The 18,415-nt window shown below is 37.8% G+C and overlaps 1 protein-coding gene across 2 annotated transcripts in view; it reads left to right on the plus strand.

Moving 5' to 3' along the window:
- The window catches only part of PAPPA2 (pappalysin 2), a 262,642-nt gene that overhangs the window by 161,158 nt on the left and 83,069 nt on the right, over nucleotides 1-18,415 (plus strand). For both annotated transcript variants that reach the window (XM_004688509.2, XM_012729236.1), the window contains exons 12-13: nucleotides 7,222-7,357; nucleotides 7,539-7,755. In XM_004688509.2, coding sequence (XP_004688566.1) covers nucleotides 7,222-7,357; nucleotides 7,539-7,755 — 353 coding nt within the window. The remainder of the gene's footprint in view (nucleotides 1-7,221; nucleotides 7,358-7,538; nucleotides 7,756-18,415) is intronic.

The following is an 18,415-nucleotide window of genomic DNA, read 5'->3' on the forward strand; positions in this document are numbered from 1 at the left end:
GTAATCTGTGTTGGTATTCCATAATACTTCCCTCTAAGGACTACTTTAATTGTAATCCATAAATGTTGACATCTAGTGCTTTTATTGCCATTCAACCCCAAGTATTTGGTAATAAGTCTACAATTTCTTTCAAAATCATGGATTTTAATAGAATTTTCTTTGTTGTTTCTAGCACAAAAGTTTCAGAGCATAACAACCTTTTATAGTGCCAGTTATGTCATTACTAGAGGGTTTTATTCCCTTCCCTATTGGCCCTACATTTTATTAGAACACATTTTAACAGTGACCCTTTATTCATTTAGAAATTAAGCATCATTCCCATATAAGGAATGTGTGAGCTCTGCAGTAACTGGTCAAAAAGCATCCCCTACTTCCCCCTTTTCTCTCCCTTCATTTATATACACAAATATCTACAAAATCTTTTCTTCCATTTCTCTTTCCTTTGTTAATTTATGCCCTCTGCTTGCTTTCTTTCATCTCTTCATTTTTTTTCTTATTATTCGTTCTTATATCTTTCAAGATTTGGATTGCAGAAGAAAAATAATTTTAAGTAAGCAAAAATATTCTAGGCTAAGTAATCCCATAATATATTCAAGATATACTCCCACTAAAAATAATACTTTTATCTTATATTTCGGTTTAAGTTTGAATTTCTGATTTTCATTATTTTTTTTTTTTTTTGCTGAGTCTGGCAATCCTTATAATTAATTTTTAGTTAATCAGTTTAGTCAGCAACGACTGCCCCAATCCAAAAATGCTCCAGGTTTCATAATTTAGCAAACGGAAAAACACTCTTGTAGAAGGTATTGCTTTGCTCATGATTCTGGATTCTTTGTTTGAGTCAAGAGGATTTCTTAGAGTCATTTACTTTACATAGAATTCTTTCTTTCTTTTTTACTTTACATAGAATTCTAATGATATTAGCTATCTGACTTCAGTGTTTCTAGAAAACAAACAATAGATTAGGAGATTTAGAAACATATTCAGGAAGAGCATTGTATGTTCTTTTTACCTTTAAGCACTCAATGACCTTTTATAAATCATACAAATATGTATTTACATATATATAAGACATATGACATTCTTGTGTATCAGTTTCCTTAGATTTAATATGAAGTGTGTGATTAGAAGAGTCTTTCAGCTCTGCATTTTATTTTAGGATTGCATTTAAAAAATGAATAATAGCAAATATGGTTAATAATAGCATCTTAGTCTGAAGTTATCAAAACACTAGGGGCAAAGTATATCACTGATATCCTTAGAACCATATTAAAAATATGGTTGATTTCCAAAAATGTTAGCATCATCTGAGAATTAGGTAAAAAAGCAGAAGCTTAGTTCTACTAAATCAGCATTTTTCTTAAAGTTTATTTATTTATGAATACAGAACTGAGATATAGGCCAGGGGTGCAGGGGCAGTGAGAGGCTTCACCAGAGACAGAGTGGGGAGCAGAACAGGCCGACTGATGAAGTACATGGTTGAGGGGAGCAGCGGGAGGGTCAGGAGAGGTCTGCTGCACCATGTGGGTCACCTCCGGGCCAGGATTGAACTCATACTGATGTGGCGTTAGCTTCTTAGTGCTGTGCTTTATCTCGCTGCACCACCAGAGAGGGCCTAAGTCAGAATTTTAACAAGATCTTTAGATGTTCTGTGCACATTAAAGTTTTGGGAACCTGTTGTATTGTTATCTTCAGTAAAATAACAGGCATTCAAAATGATTACCACAGTTGCTCAAGAGAAAGTACAGAATTCTTTGCTTCAGAGGAAAGAAAAATTTCTAATATATATTGGGATAGCAAATTTTAACAACCAGGAGGAAGCTTGTTGGACTCTTCAGAAAATTCCTTCATACTCTTACTTCTGTTCTTGTTCCCAAGAGAACTTTCTCCATATGTATTCCATGACACTTTTTCTCAATCTCAGACTTTGTTTTAAGTTGAGTTTCTCCAAGAAGTAGAGTATGAGATGAAGATTTGCATTTAGAAAGTTTACTGAGAACATTCCTTTGGATTAAAGGGGAGTGAGCAATGTAGGAATGGTCAGAAGGAGCATTGGAACTGAAACATGGAACTGGAACATCTGTTCAGAGCTGTCCAACTTTGTATATCACTCATCTTATCAAAAGGTCATTAGACATGTGCCACTTGTCCACTCCAGGAAATTGGCATCATCTTATGAAAGCTTTCTTCCTCTAAGTGCAGTTTCTGGAAAGAGACTTGGCATTGAATTGTGTGTTCAGGTATAAAGGATGGGATCTGGGTGGCACACCACTGTACTTACTACAGATTTGATTTGTTTTTTCTGATCCCTCTTTGGATCCGGACAGTTCTTCCAAATCAAAGTCTCAGCAGATGTAGCTATGGTATCTAAAATCATGTATGATGATGCTTATAGAAGGAATTCAACCTATCTTAATCTTATCTGAGCTCTTTCACTGATTTGCCACATTGTTTATTTTTTAATATCTTCCTCTCAATAGTAGGGAGTCATAATGGAGGTTCCCTCTTCATTTCTCAAAATGATAAGCTCATCTCACCCTACTGAAAAAAGACAAATATAAATTCATGGCACTTATAGTCCTGGATTACAAGGAATAACAAGGATAACAAAGAAGTAAATTGGGATTTGACCCATACAGAGAGGAGCATAGTCATAGATATGTGAAGGAAGTCAAACCACGTTCAATCTTCTCTGCCCATTTGAACTAAATCCTCAGTCGTGGAGATATCCAGGAATGCACCATGTCAAGAGATTAGTTGTTTCTTACCTTCACCTCTTAGATACACACTTTGGTAGATCTCCAAATATTCGAGAATGAATTTCACCTTGTTAACATTTCTGATGTATACATAGACATAATATTGTTAGGGTGAGCTATGTGAAATTGCCAACATTTGATAATTTTCACCAACATAAAGACATGTGGTTCAATCAGTAATACAAATTTTCTTAATCTGATTTTTGTTGTCCCCTAATTGGACAACAGCCCTTAGAATGGCTTCTAAGGGTCTCTCTACATTCCCTGAAAATTCAGGAAGCTTTTATGCCTCAGTGTTTATGTGACTTCATTTGGAGGAGTAATAAAGGACACACATGTCAAATTTGTTTCTAAGGAATCTGTTATTTCCTGTTCATTGCAACTTAAGAACCATTGGGTAGTCATAAAAATACAGAATTTAAAGTGAAGAACTCAAATTGCTACCTCTCTAGAGGTAGTTACTTAAGCTCTGAGAATCCAGTTCCTATTTATGTAATACAAATTTTGTATACCGGGTATTTGGAGAACAAAATCTCATATAGGAATAAAAATCTAATGAGCTTAATCGATAATCCAGTGATGCATATCTGGAAAGTTTTAGTGCTAAACAAACAGAATGTAGTGTCTGTCCACTTTCCCCTGTTCATAGGCCTGGAATCAGGAAGTGCCATAGATGAGTGAAAATGGAAAGACTCAGAAAAACATAACAACCCAGAAACTAACCAAAAGTGTTTTCAAACGTCAGAGAAGATTCCTTTCAATTTTGTGGTGTAGTTTCAGGATCTGCTATGTAGTGACCACCACAAAGGATGACCTGGAAGTTGAAAGACGTGGCTTGGGAGTATATTAGGTGTGTCTGTACCCAGCAGGCAGTAAAAGAGAGTTTTCTTAAAGCTAAACAGTTCCATATCAGAAAAACATTCTTTCACCCCTCACCAGTGACCAGAGGTTATATCTGTGGTTAATGAACAGGCTTTGGATGAAAAAACAACCGAGTGTGTGGGACTGGTTTCCCAATTTTGTCTGCTAATTACTTTACATTCATCCATCCATCCACCCACACATCCATCCTTCTATCCATTTAATCTCTCTTTTCTGTTTCAGAGTATGTTGCTAAATTCTCCAGCAATCTCTATCATTCCTCAATCCTGAAAATGACTTGCTTTTCTAAAAGAGTTTGCTCCCTTTTGAGATCTAGTTAAAGTTTTTCTTTTTCCTATGATGCATGTGTTAATTAATTTTATACCAGCCATGTAATATATGAATGCAATTTCCTTGTTCAGACAAATTATAAAACATAGCTGACAAAGCTAACGTTAATTTTGACTTGTTGCTATCTTTGATTTTCTTCGGGTTCATGCCTGGTGCTCATTTCAGATCTGGGTATTCCTTAGGAAGTACATCTGGTATGCTTTGTGTTGAAGAGGACAGCTGTTCACATAATACTTTTAGTGTATGCTTGGAGGAGAGTCAGGCTTGTAGTGGCAGAGGTGGTGTGGGAGTAGAGACAGCCAGTAGAGCTTCCTGTTGGCAAGTTTTTGCACCAGCTGCTACCTGATTTTCATACCTGGAACATTAACATCATTATTTAAAGTAAAAATAATCTGGTTGTTATATATGTTAAAATAACTGTGACTTGGATTTAAAAAGAGCAATTTTGAAAATATCATCTTTGTTTGAATAAGGTATACACATTTAGTGTTCTAATTATACTGCCGGTTCTAGAATTTTCTTTGTATATATGTACAACAAACATAGGTTTTTTAATAATAGGCATATGTTGAGATGGATTTTCTGAAAAGTCTTTTAAAAGAGTTACATATGTAAAACATGATGTTAGGTTCCTTTTAAAAAGCAGTTGTAATGCTACACCAAGAACCTCAAGTATTTTTGCTTTTTATGGAAGCAGAACCTGTAGTATCCACTAGTCTACAACTGTCAGTGCAAAAGACTATGAAAAAAATTTAGCCGATACATTTCAGAGAAGCCTAACAATTTAATATAACAGAATGTATGGATGGATATTTAATATTTAAATTTTATTCTTTACCGTTGTGAAGTGAACACAGGACAAAAAAATATTTCTTTTTGGAAATCAGAATTATTGAGCAGGGAGTCCTCATTGAGAGGCACTTCCTGTGTGCTTCCATGTGACTTCACTTATTCCTCACAGTAGCCCCATAAGATAGGTCATATATGTGTACTCAGCTGTGGAAACAAGGTACTCTAAAATCAGAAAGAAGAGATTACTTGCTCAGATTTATCTAGCTCGTAAAAATGGAGCTAGGATTCAAACTCCAGGTTTTGTTTGGTCAACCCTCTCTACAGCATGTGAACTTAACTTGCTTCCTTTTCTCCCACTGTGATTTTGAGCACATGGTGCAGCATCAACCTAACCTCTGCTTTGGCGGCACCAGTGTTATCTGGGGGTTTGTATTTTTCTTCTACTGGCTGTCGTGGGACAGATCTGCTGTTCAAATGAGAATGAAGTCTGATGACCTTTCAGTCGTCACTGTAAGGGCAAAAGCCAAACTTATGCCTCCTTGCCTTTCCCCTTTTTGTATCCCAGTGTTTCTCTGCTGATTGTCTCACCTTAAGTTTTTCTGCTTGTACCACAATGTGTAAATACTGGTATAGCCACTTGCCACAAATCAAGTTACAGACACATCACTACCCTACCAAGCAGAAGTTTTCAATTCAAAACGACGATCATTTAGAGACCCTTGCAGGATAGAGACACATTGCTGACAGATGCAAAACGAGCTGAAGGTTTTGAGCATGGGCCCTTAGGATAGAGAGATTCATAACATAAGAGCCACCCCTAATAATTAGTTTCAGGTAGGGTCTATTTTAGGACCTAAGAGGAGGCAGTTAAGATTGTTCTCCCTTTTACCAAAGTTACCCTTTGAGACTGAGGCCTGTTGGGGTTAAAGCCATCGTGTGCTTGTTTACACTTTCTATTCCTGCCTTGGGAATCAACCCAACTCTTCCTTCCAGAAAGCAAGTCTCTTTTCTGGTACATGAAAAGGAAGAGTTGGGTGATCCCAGGAGATTTTGATGTCCTTTGCTACTGGAGTTGAGGGCTCTTCTTGGTTACCTTATGATGTGTTTTATATCTAGCCATGATACAGCTAGAGACAGGGATCTCATATTGCAAGCCATAACCTATGGGCCTGGACGTTTCTGAAGTTCTGAAGGAATATTTATTACTTCAAAGAGAGGAAATGAAAAGGGGGAAATTGACTCTGTAAAAGGAGAAAGTGGCTGGTGTTTCCGTCAAAGGAGGAGAGAAAGAAGGGAGAGATGTATTGCATTGACCACTGGAAATCATAAAATCACCCTAATTAAGCCAGAAGTGCAAATGGACACTATAAACACACCACCAATACTCAGGAAAAAATCAGTCTGTGGACAAGAAAGAATTCTCGTTAACATGGAAAACATGTTTTAGTCTCCTCTCCCTATTTTTAGAGGTGGTTCCTGCCATTAGTTGTTGGATCTTGTTTTTACGCTAAGGACAGTTTTCCTGGGGCTTCATACTCTCAGAACCTGATAAACAGCTAAAGAAGTGCACACAGACTGTTTGCAGTCCAGCACCAGATTCAAATACGATGGTCACCAGGAGGGCTGAGATTTAAGTCTCAACAGTAATCAAGTGATGTTGGGCTATAGGAAATAAAACAAAGCTAGAATTGTTGCATCAGTTTATTTCAGTCTGGGAAATAAGCTCTCCAGTTCGTTCCTCCATCTCGAAGTTTTCTTTTATATTAAAGGATTTCCAGGGACAAAACTTCCATGCTAATTTTGAAAGACGGTCTTATTGTTAATTAGCCTGAACATCTAAGAATATTCATTAAGAATAACTGAATTTTCCTATGCATCTATGCTGGCTTTTTTTTAACTATGGAGAGGGTAAATGTGCATGGGACACCTGGAGGAGTGTATAGGAATAAATTCTATGCCCAGAAGCACAAACTCTGCAATAGTCTCTCCCTGTTGTTTCAGTGTTCACTACTAAGTGAGAGGTTCTGATCAAATAATTTAGTGGGGGAGACAGGAAAAGGGGAAGGCTAAGTGGCCTTACCAGTCCAGAGCAACACGTCAGCTTGGTAATCAGCTTATCCACTTCTCTCACTTAGGAGATAAGGAAATATTGGCTGGCTCAGCAGTGATTTATTGACCCCACTCTTTGAGTGAACTTTTTGAGAAATTTAAGGATGGGTTAGATGAAAAAAAGAAAGAAACCGTTGAAGTAAGAAGTTTTGGAAAAACTTCTGAAATTTGTCTTCACCCTGTCTAACTTTGACCTTTGGTGTGCTCTGGATATCTTTCTGTGCCAAGTCCATATTTGTACCCTGTGCAAAGAAGGAAGCTTATACTTTATAAGTGGTAATTGTCTGCGACATGTGCCTTTGTCATCCAAGGGAAATCATGGCTTAACCAAATCTGTTCTTGTGCCTAGGTGTGTTTCAGTAGACCAGGAGTGGCTACAGCAATTTTCATCTTCCTGACATCTGTTGGGCTGGGTCCTGGAGAACGTGAGCGACCAGCAGTGACTCTCCACCTGACTGATATTAATGGAAACAACCACTCTCTCGGTGAGGCTCATCATTATTTGTTTAGTGCCACAGAGGACAATTCAGTAAACCCAGGAGTCAGTTTATGTATATAGCTGATATTGCTTGAGCCCTTGTCTATATCATAGAGATGATGAGATGCATACCAGCTATGGAGATATAAATAGCCTAAAATATTATTCATCTCTCCATTTCTCTTCAGGAACCTATGAACTGTCATGTCAGCACAACCCACTGGTCATCAATGTGAGCCGTCACCCCAGTGAACTTCTTCACCATACCACCTCAGTGCTGCTGAATTTCTCATCCCCCTTGGTGGGCATCTCCGCTGTGGCTCTAAGGACATCCTCACATATAAGTCCTTTAACTCCCAACAGCTGCACCCCAGAACACGAGAGGCAAAATCATAAGGGAAAGAGGTACAGAGATGCCTTTATTTTTTTTTTTCTTTATTTTTCTATGGGCTGGGATATACTGCTCTCATCTCCAGACAAAGCCTTGGGTATACAGTAAGAACTTTATCACTAACATAAAATAGATCTAAAAAGTTCTAAAAAAAAAAAAAACAGGAAGCAATTAAAGTAAAATTTGTAGAAGGCACACTTTGATTTTATATTTGCATTTCTTTCCGTATATATTTTTATGCAATTATTTAGCATCTTTTCAAAGTCTTAAAATTTGTTTTACATATAACATCACTGTATTCAAATTAACGTTGTTATATAAACTGCCAAAAATTCTACGCCACTCAGTGTTTCCTAAGCAAGGTGTACTGTTTTCACTGCTCCCGCCTAGAGAGTGTATATAGCAAGTTTAACAGTTTCTGATGCACATCATATAGTCCATGTGAGCTACATTTGGAAATCAGAAATGCACTGGCTTTAGGTGTCTTTCTGTGGACATCTATGATTGTCAACATCTACCAGAGTTTTCCTGGACTCTCAGCTACAATGAGTAGGGGCTATACCTCATAGCACTACTGTGCCTGAGTCATGGAAAGGGAGCACTATAAATGCAATAGTCTGTTGTAGTTGTGCTGGGCTCATTCTGTGCACTCAATTCTAATCCATTGAGTGGGACTAGCAAGGTTCATTACTTCAAGAAGGAAGTTCTCAGCCAGTTAGGACCTTGTTCATAAAAACTGAGGTTCTAGACAGTTCTATCATTACGAAGAAGCTCTGACATAACAGTGCCCAACATTGGTATCCTAAAAACCTAGTCTTGAGTAGAGAATATGAATAAACCTAGTAGAATATACTAGTTAGCTATTGCTGTGCAGCAAATTATACTAACGTTTAGTGACATCACAATTTCTGTGGGTGAAGAATCAGGATGCAACTCAGCTGGGTGCCTTTGGTTTAGTGTCTCATATGAGTTTGCTGTCAAGCTGTTGGCCAACGCTGCTGTTGTCTCAAGGCTCAAGTGGCACCAGAGAATTCATTTTCAACCTCATCATGTGGCTCCTGGCAGGTCACAGAAGCTCGACATCCAATCTCACTCTTAGAGGTGCTGGCAATGGGCAGCTCAGTTCCTTGCAATCTGGACGCCTTCATATGCTGCCCAAGTGTCTTCATGACATAACAGCTAATGACCCAAAAGAGCCCAAAAGGGAAGCCAGACTTTCTGTAACAATGTTGGAAGTGACATCCTATTATTTCTAGCATATTTTATTTATTAGAAATGAGTCAATAAGTCCAGTCCACACTTAAGGACTCTTTCCCATATGCAGTAACAGTCGTTGATGCTAATTGAGTACTATGCTAGGAAGGAAGAAATAGGGGAGGGTAGTCTGGAGAATTATTACATTCACTAGTTCACCTGTAACCCGTAAGTCTTTTTAGTGAGCAGACATCTTCAAATATTAACATAAAAATGTAGCCTATTTTAGTAACACTGTTTACTAGAAATATTGCTTCTCTCTCATGTGCTTTCAAATTTTCTCTATTGGCTCTACCTCTGGCCTCCAGCCAAACAGAACTTCTTTTTGGTCCCTGAAACATGTGTTCTTGATGAGCTACATGTCTTTGCACATAATGTTCCTACTTTCCTGAATGCCTTCCAGTCCTTTCTCACTTTAACTACCACCTCACCATCAGGATGCACCTTCTTCTGTGAAGTTTTGGCAAACTCTGTGAAGTTTTCATAGGCTGCTGTACACACTAAAGAAGTCTCCAAGACATAAGGTGGTAACTATTTATTTGTTGTTCTTTCCCACTGAACTCTGAGCTGCTTCTAGTGGGAACTTTGTTTTGTATCTGTCAGTACCTCACAGAGGAGGTCTGCATAGTAGGTGTCAGAAACTGTGCCCTAAAGGATAGACAGACTTTATCTCTATATATTTGGTGGCACAGATCTGAACACACCAAGCCAAAAAGCAGAAGTCACAACTCCTCTAGACCTCGAGGGACAAGTATTTCTCTCGCCATCACAGCTGTGATGTTTTGACAAAGACATTGATTAATTGTGATCACTGCTACTCATTCTGCTCTTATTTTCATTTGTCACTGTGGGAAAAACAAGATTTATATGCATGCATGCAAACCAGTAGAAATAGAATCTGATTCTCTAGTTTACACAGGGTGTATTTGGAATGCATAAGCATTCCCAGACCGCATGTGACTGACAGGAGCCATGCAAATTGGCTTTTCCTTCTCGGCCAGGAAATCAGTGCAGTATGGTAAATTTTTATGCACAGGAAGCCAAATAGATCCCATGTATTTTTTCTCCTGTGAACTGATTAAAATATGAGTCCCTGTGTGTCTCAAAGAATAGATCTTTTTGTATCTATATATCAATTGCAGCTAGACAGACAGACAGACAGACAGACAGACGGAACACAGAGACAGACCATAATATGAAACCCTCAAATTCTGGGCTTAGTGAGAGAGATTACTGGCTATGTCCTTTTTACCCCTTATGACCTGAATTCCATTAATATTTAAATGGGCAAGTGAGGGCAGACAGATGCCTGGCAGTAGAAGATGTGTTGTTTGTTTCACATTTGGCCATTCATGACCAGTGGCCTGTCCATCTTGTGACACTGCCTGTAAAGCAGCCTAGGTGGGCCACAGAACCTCAGCTGTGGGCTGTGAAACCTGAGTGGTTCTCTAGCGATGTTTGCGGGCCTTACCTGGACTCTCTGACTTTATCTCTTCTTGTCTTGTTTCCATTTTGTAATGATGGTTTTTCAGTTTATGAGCCTTTGGGCTTAGTCTGCTGATGCTGAGTCTTTTAACCTTAACATTGAGGCAAAAATTTAATTTTTCTGTTTTTGCCCACCATTGCTTAATAAGAGCTTAATTCGTTCTTTTTCTCCAACTGTTTCCAGCTCTAGTCACTTTAGGGAGAAGTCCTTCATAAGCTGCCACAGAATCTCGGGAGTTACAGGATCAGGTAGACCCCCAACCTAGATGGCTTTGGAATGGGGACCACCTTTTGATTGATGTAGTGTGATTTGGAGAGTGTGCAGGACATAATCCAAGTGCTATTATTTTAATCATTGAGTGAATTGGCATGCAGAGAATCAGGACTGTGTTTAAATTTTGAACATATAAAAAACTAATTTTTATTATGTGAAATTATGTATGATATTACACAATAGTTAAAGCAATAGATTCTGTCAACAGTGACTCTTGTCATCTACTTTGGAAACTCACAAGGTGAAATCTAAACTAATTGACCAATGAGTAAGAAATGCTAATGAGCACATAGTTTCTCTTATGACAGAATTTTTTTCTAGTCACATGAACACAATGAAAAAATAAATTGCAACTTCTCTAACCCTACCTGAAGATAAAGCCATAGGATCTCCCTTACCACAGATTCTAATGATAAAGAACATAATCTTTTCTAGAACATGGACTGATGACAGTGGTTGGAACTTCTGATTAATACTTTCACATTTCTACTGATTCAGTTTTCTATCTACCTGCTGTAGAAGAGGTTGAGAATGTAGGGTAACCTTCTAAACAATCATGTCTCTTTTTTTAAAGATCTGTTATATTTATTTATGCATGCATGAACTGGGGCATATGTCAGAGGTGTGGGAGGTAAAAGGATTCTCCAGTTCTTGGTAGGTGAGTTATCTATGCATACTTTTCTCAGTGACTGTCCTTTCAACTGTCCATTATCTATATATAATACATTTTATAAATGATCCCTGTCCAAATTTTATTTCTAAGTTTATTTTCTCATAATCTTTAGCCTACTCAATAGTAATTTTTTCCATGACTCAAGTGGAATTTTTAAATATTAATTAAAGCGATATGTATTTCTTTCCTGGAAAATAATGAAATTACATAAAATCTTAAAAATTAAAAAATTGTAGGTGTTGCTTAAATTTCTGAGTTCTCACTCTTCATAATTATTGGTTAATTGAGAGTTAACTGCGATGGCAATCTTGGACTAGTTAAATGTGTATATGTATATTTGTATATATAGTTCAACTTATGCAAGGCAATCTTTTGGAAAGGGTCAGTATACAGAAGATTAGCTGTCTAAATTATAAAATGACTTAACTTTTTAAAATGATTATTTCATTGAAAAATATATTTTCAAGTAAAAATAAATGTTAGGACAGAGCAATATCATCCTTGTATTTTTAACTTTTCTTTCTTCTCTTCCTAAATATGATTTTTCTGTATACTTAAAGCAAACTAAGAGTGAACACAAATAGCCTTGTCACAAAAAATAATTAACATGCACACTATTCTGATAGATTCTTATTCTGGGCAAGAGCTCTTAAATAGAGCTGTTTCACCTGTGGACATCAGTTGGTAGTTAGCCTCAGACTCTTGTATTTAAAATAAAAATGCACATAAACATATGTATGTCATGTGCCGTATATACCTGCTATGTGTGGTTAGTCTAAAGAAAAGAATCATGCTTGTGTAAAGAGAATCAGGTAATTTTTAAAAAGGAGTAATTAGAAAAGAATGTATACCTGACCTGCTTTGGAATGCCTCAGTTTACAGAGAGATCTGAAGATAAACAAATACTCTTTATCACTTTTGTTGCTGTTTTAAAGCTTCTGTTCTTAGACGTAGTTTTCATTTCATTTTCATACCAGTGATTGCAAAAATTTAAAAATCCATTGAGAAATTCAACAATTAGCAATCACCAAACAACTTGTACGTTTCTGTTTGTAATTTCTGAACTTTGGGAGCATTAATTAGTGCCAGTTCAAACTGACTTCTCCCCCAACTGCCTTCAGACCCCTCTTTCAATGGTACCCCTGTGCTATGATGCAAAAGATGTTTTTATTTTTTCAAATTTTAATTAATTATTATTTTCTCTCACAACGTTTGCTTTCTTTTCTCAGGTGTAGTCCCCACAGTACTTTTACCACCAATACACCCGTGCACTATCACCATAGTGCCTTGTTGTTTTTCCATCTTTGTTTCAATCCCTCCCCCTCACCTGAAGAATATCTCTGCTTTATAGTTGTCTGTTTATTTTTAGTTTGGTTGTGTTGTTTCTCTTTTTTTCGTTGTTGTTGTTGTTGTTATTTTTTCCTTGATTCCTTATACTCCACCTATAAGTGAAGTCATCCAGTATTTTTTTTTGCCTTCTGACTTATTTCAGTGAGCATGATTCCTTCAAGTCCCATCCATGTTGCAAATGGAATTGGTTTATCTTGTATTCCATTGTGCATATACTACATCCAGAAGATGTCTTTAGCCTTAGGAATTTATTCTTGAAAAGGTGGACTTGTTATTGAGGTGGTAGGGTCTTCATCACTAAGTCAAAAAGATTTCTGAATCAGTATCCATTGTCCATGAAGGATTCACTATAGACATGAGATTTTGGTTTGGGGATGGTAGAAACAAAGCATTTCTTCCACACAGCTCCGCCTCTGTGAACTTAACAATCCCCATAGCATTTTTTTTAAGGACTTCCATTTGGAACCCCTTTGGACTCAGGTATGACAATATATTTCTGGATTACTAGGTAGAGCTGGGCCATTTTGTAAGCCACATTTCAGGGTAATGCAGTCGGAGAACAGCTCAGTGCCTTGGCATTCTAGCTCTGCTGTCTGTGAGTCTGGATCATGCCATCTCTATCATCTGTCACTTTGCTTAATGCTTCATTATACCCTGGAACACTTATTGCTGCTGCTTTACAAATTTCTATTGTGTTTCAATTATTTGGAGCTCAGATTTAAAATGCCAGCCTTTCCCTTCATCTTCCACCTGGGGTGACTATCTGTACCCTTCCAGTCTTCTCCAACCCCTGCTCAGACCTATGAGAACATTTATTTCACCTCTCTTTTGATAGACTTCACATTGTGAAGGACTCTATTCTGTTAGGGGCTACAGGTTAAAGTGTTTGCTTATTCTTTGGCTCCTCGTCTTTTATTTTCACCAGGTGGCTTCCTTTTAATGTTTTAGGATGATGGGAAATGTTCTTTCTTGATGCTGGGAAAGGCACTATAGAAATGAAATATGCATTGCATTTCTGCTCATTTGATTATCTTCTTCCCCAAAGCAGTTTACCAAATTAATGTTGAATCTGTTTTTGTTTCCTCAACAAGGAAAGAATTATAGCTGCTCAATTGTTCGCTAAGTTTCTTGCCCAACTTCCTTTTCCCAGAATAATTTGTCCATAAAATAAGAGGAAAGGAGAAGAATCCACTGGAGAGGATTCTGTTTCTACTGTCCAGTGATAGTTAACTTAGTGAAGGACAGGTCTGCTTTGGGAGACGTGATCTGCTTGAATCTTTTTTGACGGTTTTCGCTTGTGAGATTACAGAGGAAAAATGAAAAGGTCATGAATCTTGTCTTCTTTAAAGTTCTTTTTGGGATATTTTATGAGGACCTATTGGGTGACTACTTTGGGTTGAAAGTTACAAACAGCATAGGAAGACTGAGGGGCTTGAGTCTACCACCAACACATAGGTTGATTTTAAAGCACCAACTTTGAAACAACAACCTCTATACCACTCCATCCCCTGGATGCCTTTTCACGGTTTTTGTGATTCTCTATCACTAGAAATCTTCAAGTCTGGATAACCTTTAGATATCTCTTTAAAATAGTAAATGACTAATAATAGTTGAAATGTTTGAAGTCATCATCAACTTCTCTTATGGATGGTGACAATTCAAAAATAGACGAGAGCCCCACCAGAACACCATTCCTGTGTATGCATCCAGACATTGGGAAAAATGAAAAGCAGAAAAAGTGGTATTGAAAAGAGAGATGAGTTTTAAATGTTGCCTGTTCCTCAGTTTGCTCAGGCTAACTGATGGTCTATTAGTGGAGAGTGAAGAAAATAAAAATACACCAATATTTTCAGGGTTCTATCATTTCACCAGTCTGCCAAGATATATGCCACTATTTGGCCATAAACTCTTATTGGAATGCTTCACTGGGCATGTCTGATCTGTGTAGCCATAAGCATGAAGTCAGAGGAAGTGTGGTGATTGCAATGGCAGTGAGCCTGATGACTAGCCCCTACTTCTCACTTTTGGTTGCATCATCTAGTTTCTCCACATGATTTTTGGGCAGTTCTTTCTCTTCTTTGGGCCTTCATTTCTCCACAAGCAAGTGATCCATTGATGTTGCAAGGCCTGGGAGTACTCAAAGCAAGAAAACAAAAGAAAATAATACTTCATATTCGATGTCAACTAAGGACTGAAAAATTCTGGGATTAAGAGATGATAAAAACAATGTGAAGCTTCTGTTTAGGAGTCCAAAAAATGTATAGTAAGAGGGAACAACGGGTAAAAGGGGAGTCTCAAAGGGGCCCAATTCTATGTAGTATGCTTCTATGTGTGGATTTGCAGTTCTTTTAATGTGCTGTTTTACAAACTCTCAAGAGTCAGTTTACCCATAACTCAAACATAAACACAGAGATCCAAGCTGCCCCTTCTTGTCCTGTAGGTGCTGTTCTAGAAGTGACATGGATAGATGTTCATGCCCACTACACTTCATTCACAGGACCATGTTATTCCCTCAGTTAACTCCACATGTTTCATAATTCAAGGGCTTGGCCTATAAAATATGCCCAGGGAAGTGTCATTTCTGAATTAATAGTATGATCGGTGCCCAGGAATAAATAGTAGGTCAGGGGGAAGTCAGCAGTGTGGTCACTTGGAGGGCCCCATTGATCACTCTTCATTAGGACTTGCCCCACAAGGAGACTTCTACAACTGGGGTGGCAGAGAAAGGGAGTATTTATTCCCTACAGGAAGATATGTGGGTTAGCCAACAACTGTTTTGACTCTTCCTCTAGTGTTCCAGGTACTTTATAATCTACATTAATATCATGGGTTCTGAAATTAAGTGAGACAGCTTTTGAGACAGAAAGTGCTTTTGGCTGAGTGATATAAATTTGTTTCTCTTTAGAAGGACAGGGAGCATTTGGACAGGGCTTATAGTGTTACAGCCAGGCATGGTAAAGTTGTGGCCAGAATTAGAAATGAACGAAGCAAATTACTCAGTAAGAGGGCCACCAGAGGCCAATCCTGAGCTTACACATAGGTCACATTCTAGAAAGAGATGGGCATCTCCAGAAAGGCATGTTTTAAGCGGCCAAACTCAATGCAGAAATTTCTTCAGAAGAAGCCTCACTTTTCCAGAAGAGAAAGGTGGAGGGGGGCTGCTAAATAGAATTAGTTCTCTGTCATGTGAAGGAAGAATCATAATTGCACTTCAGATTCCACTGTTTTCTCTCAGATGAAACTCTTCAGATAAAAACTTGAATTAATTTGCCCTCAATGTACCAGATTGTTTTGCCAAAGGAGATTGATGGAAATGTCCTTGGCATTTAATCTAGTGCTGGTATTACAAAACAAAGATGGCACCAGAAATGAGGAGGAGATTGAATGAGAAGCCAAAATAGAGACCATGAGACAATGTCTTTTTGTATTAGTTTGGAGAAACAGCAAAGCTCTCTGGATGTTATTATTATAGGTTTTGGTGGTGGTGGTGGTGGGGGGGTGGACTCTTCCAGTCTAGTCTACATTCTATACATCTTAGTTCCATTTATTGCCAAGTCCAGGGTATACATTCTTTCTAGTCTGCACCCTCTTAGTTCAGTAAGAATATATAAAACAGAGTTGGGGAATGGAGAGAAATCTGATCTTTTTTTACTATTTAACCTTAAAACTGATGTTTCTACAGAAACCACTGGGATTACTATTTGGTCAATGGTAGCACTTCTTGGATAAATGAACTAAAATATTTTGTTTAATTGAACAACTGAAAAGTTGGGACATAAAGCAAAAACTCACATTGGCAAGACATTGTAAGAAACCCTCTTTTGGGTTCTCTACCACATCCTGTATTCCTAATACCACCATCACCTCATCTATGAAATTAAATACCATATAAGAAATGGAAGGGACCTTTAAGAAAATCTGTCCAGCCCCATAATTTTATAAATTTGCCCATAGTGGGCCAGAGTGGTTAAGAGATTTGCCCAAAGTCATAAAGGAAAGTAAGCTAAGACTGGAGCCCAAGTCACTTGGCCTTGATCAACTACTTTCTCCATCATATATGCTGTTTCTCAGTGTGATATAGATGCTAGGCAGTTGCTCCTAAAATACCCTAGATTCTTGATATCAGGTTTTGATATCTTGGTTGCTTAAGGGAAGGTAAGATATTGACTAGGAAAGGCATGAGCCAATGTCATCCTGATTTTAAGTTTGAGCCAAAACTTAACTAAATGCTTCTTTGTTATTATATTGTAGTATTAAAGTAGTAGGACATTTTGTAATAAAGCATCATTTCTTTTGGGCTTAGTTTCTTCATCTTTAAAATGAATAGTTTGGATTAAATTATCTTTGAGATCTATTCAGTTTTAACAAGCTATGGTTTCTTCAAAATTGTGGTTAAAGTTACCCCTCCAACCTTCAACAAGAAATAGGTACTTTGAACTTACAGTTTTCATCATCTTTCACATGAGAAGTTCACTGTAGGTTCTGATTAGCTCTAGAATATTGTCACAGTGCCTTGAAATTCCTCCAGGGTTGTTCAGACTCTCAGGGAACCTTGAGTCAAAGCTTCAGGGAACTGTGGGTGGGTAGAACAGCCAGAACTTCACTCACTTGTCAGAAACTACTCAATTTCCTGAATATGAACCTTTGTTAGATGCTCAGTCAATGTTCCATAGCAACCTTGGGAAATAGAAAACTGAAAAGAGGGAAGCAATGCCTGGCTTGGCAAGCCTGAAAGACAGCTCATGACAGGTTTGTTATTAAGTCTGTCTGTCCCCTCTGCAGAGAACAACATCTGCTTTACTCCGTTCCTCATCCACTACTGAAAGTTGGAGGAAGACTGCAGCTAGGCCTATCTTTACATAAAGACCTGGCTCTTTTCAATATAGCTTTTCCATATTTATTAGAACTTAAGAGAGCCACACATGATGAATTTTCTTCAGTGTACAGTGGTAAAGAGGAAATAATGATTTTGTCTAGAGTTCAAAATGCTACCTTTCCTTGTGTTGTGACTGTACAAAACTGAAAAGAACTTTCCAGGGCATCTCTTTTGCCTTTCTAAATCCTAGCCATTCATTGAGGTCTAATCAAACCCTATGATAAAGCTTTCCTGGAAAAGCCAAGAATGTATAATAAGTAACATATGATTTAATTAATTTCTCAACTATGTTGAAACTTCTTCAGAACAGGGGAAATGTTGTATGCTTTTGATCTATTTGATGGTTTCTATGTGATAATTGGTGCCTGAAAATATTCAAGCATAGTGGAACCTTCAGGCTGTGGAACCTTTTTTTATTTTTCCTGGAATTGGTCTTACTACTTTATAGTTTGGTCAATGGAGCTTATTGACATTTTTTTTCAGGTTACACTTACCCAGTTCTTTATGGTGTTTGGTTTCACTACTGGTGAGCATGAAAAATCTTTAAAATTTAAAAATGCTAAGATCTCCAACAGACACCTTCCAGAAACGGCCTCAACGTGTTACTAGAAAAGGCTGAACAACACAAGAGTCCGCTGACTCTTACCAGCTGAGACAACAGACACAATTACACACAGTGGGGACTGGGAAAAACAACACAACTCAGAATACCCTCCACAACTGAAGTGTCTGGAAGTCCCTCAGCTATTCCAGAAAGAACAT

Source organism: Condylura cristata, unplaced genomic scaffold (genome assembly GCF_000260355.1).
Source record: "Condylura cristata isolate star-nosed mole 26May11 unplaced genomic scaffold, ConCri1.0 scaffold00024, whole genome shotgun sequence".
NCBI classification, from domain to species: Eukaryota; Metazoa; Chordata; class Mammalia; order Eulipotyphla; family Talpidae; genus Condylura; species Condylura cristata.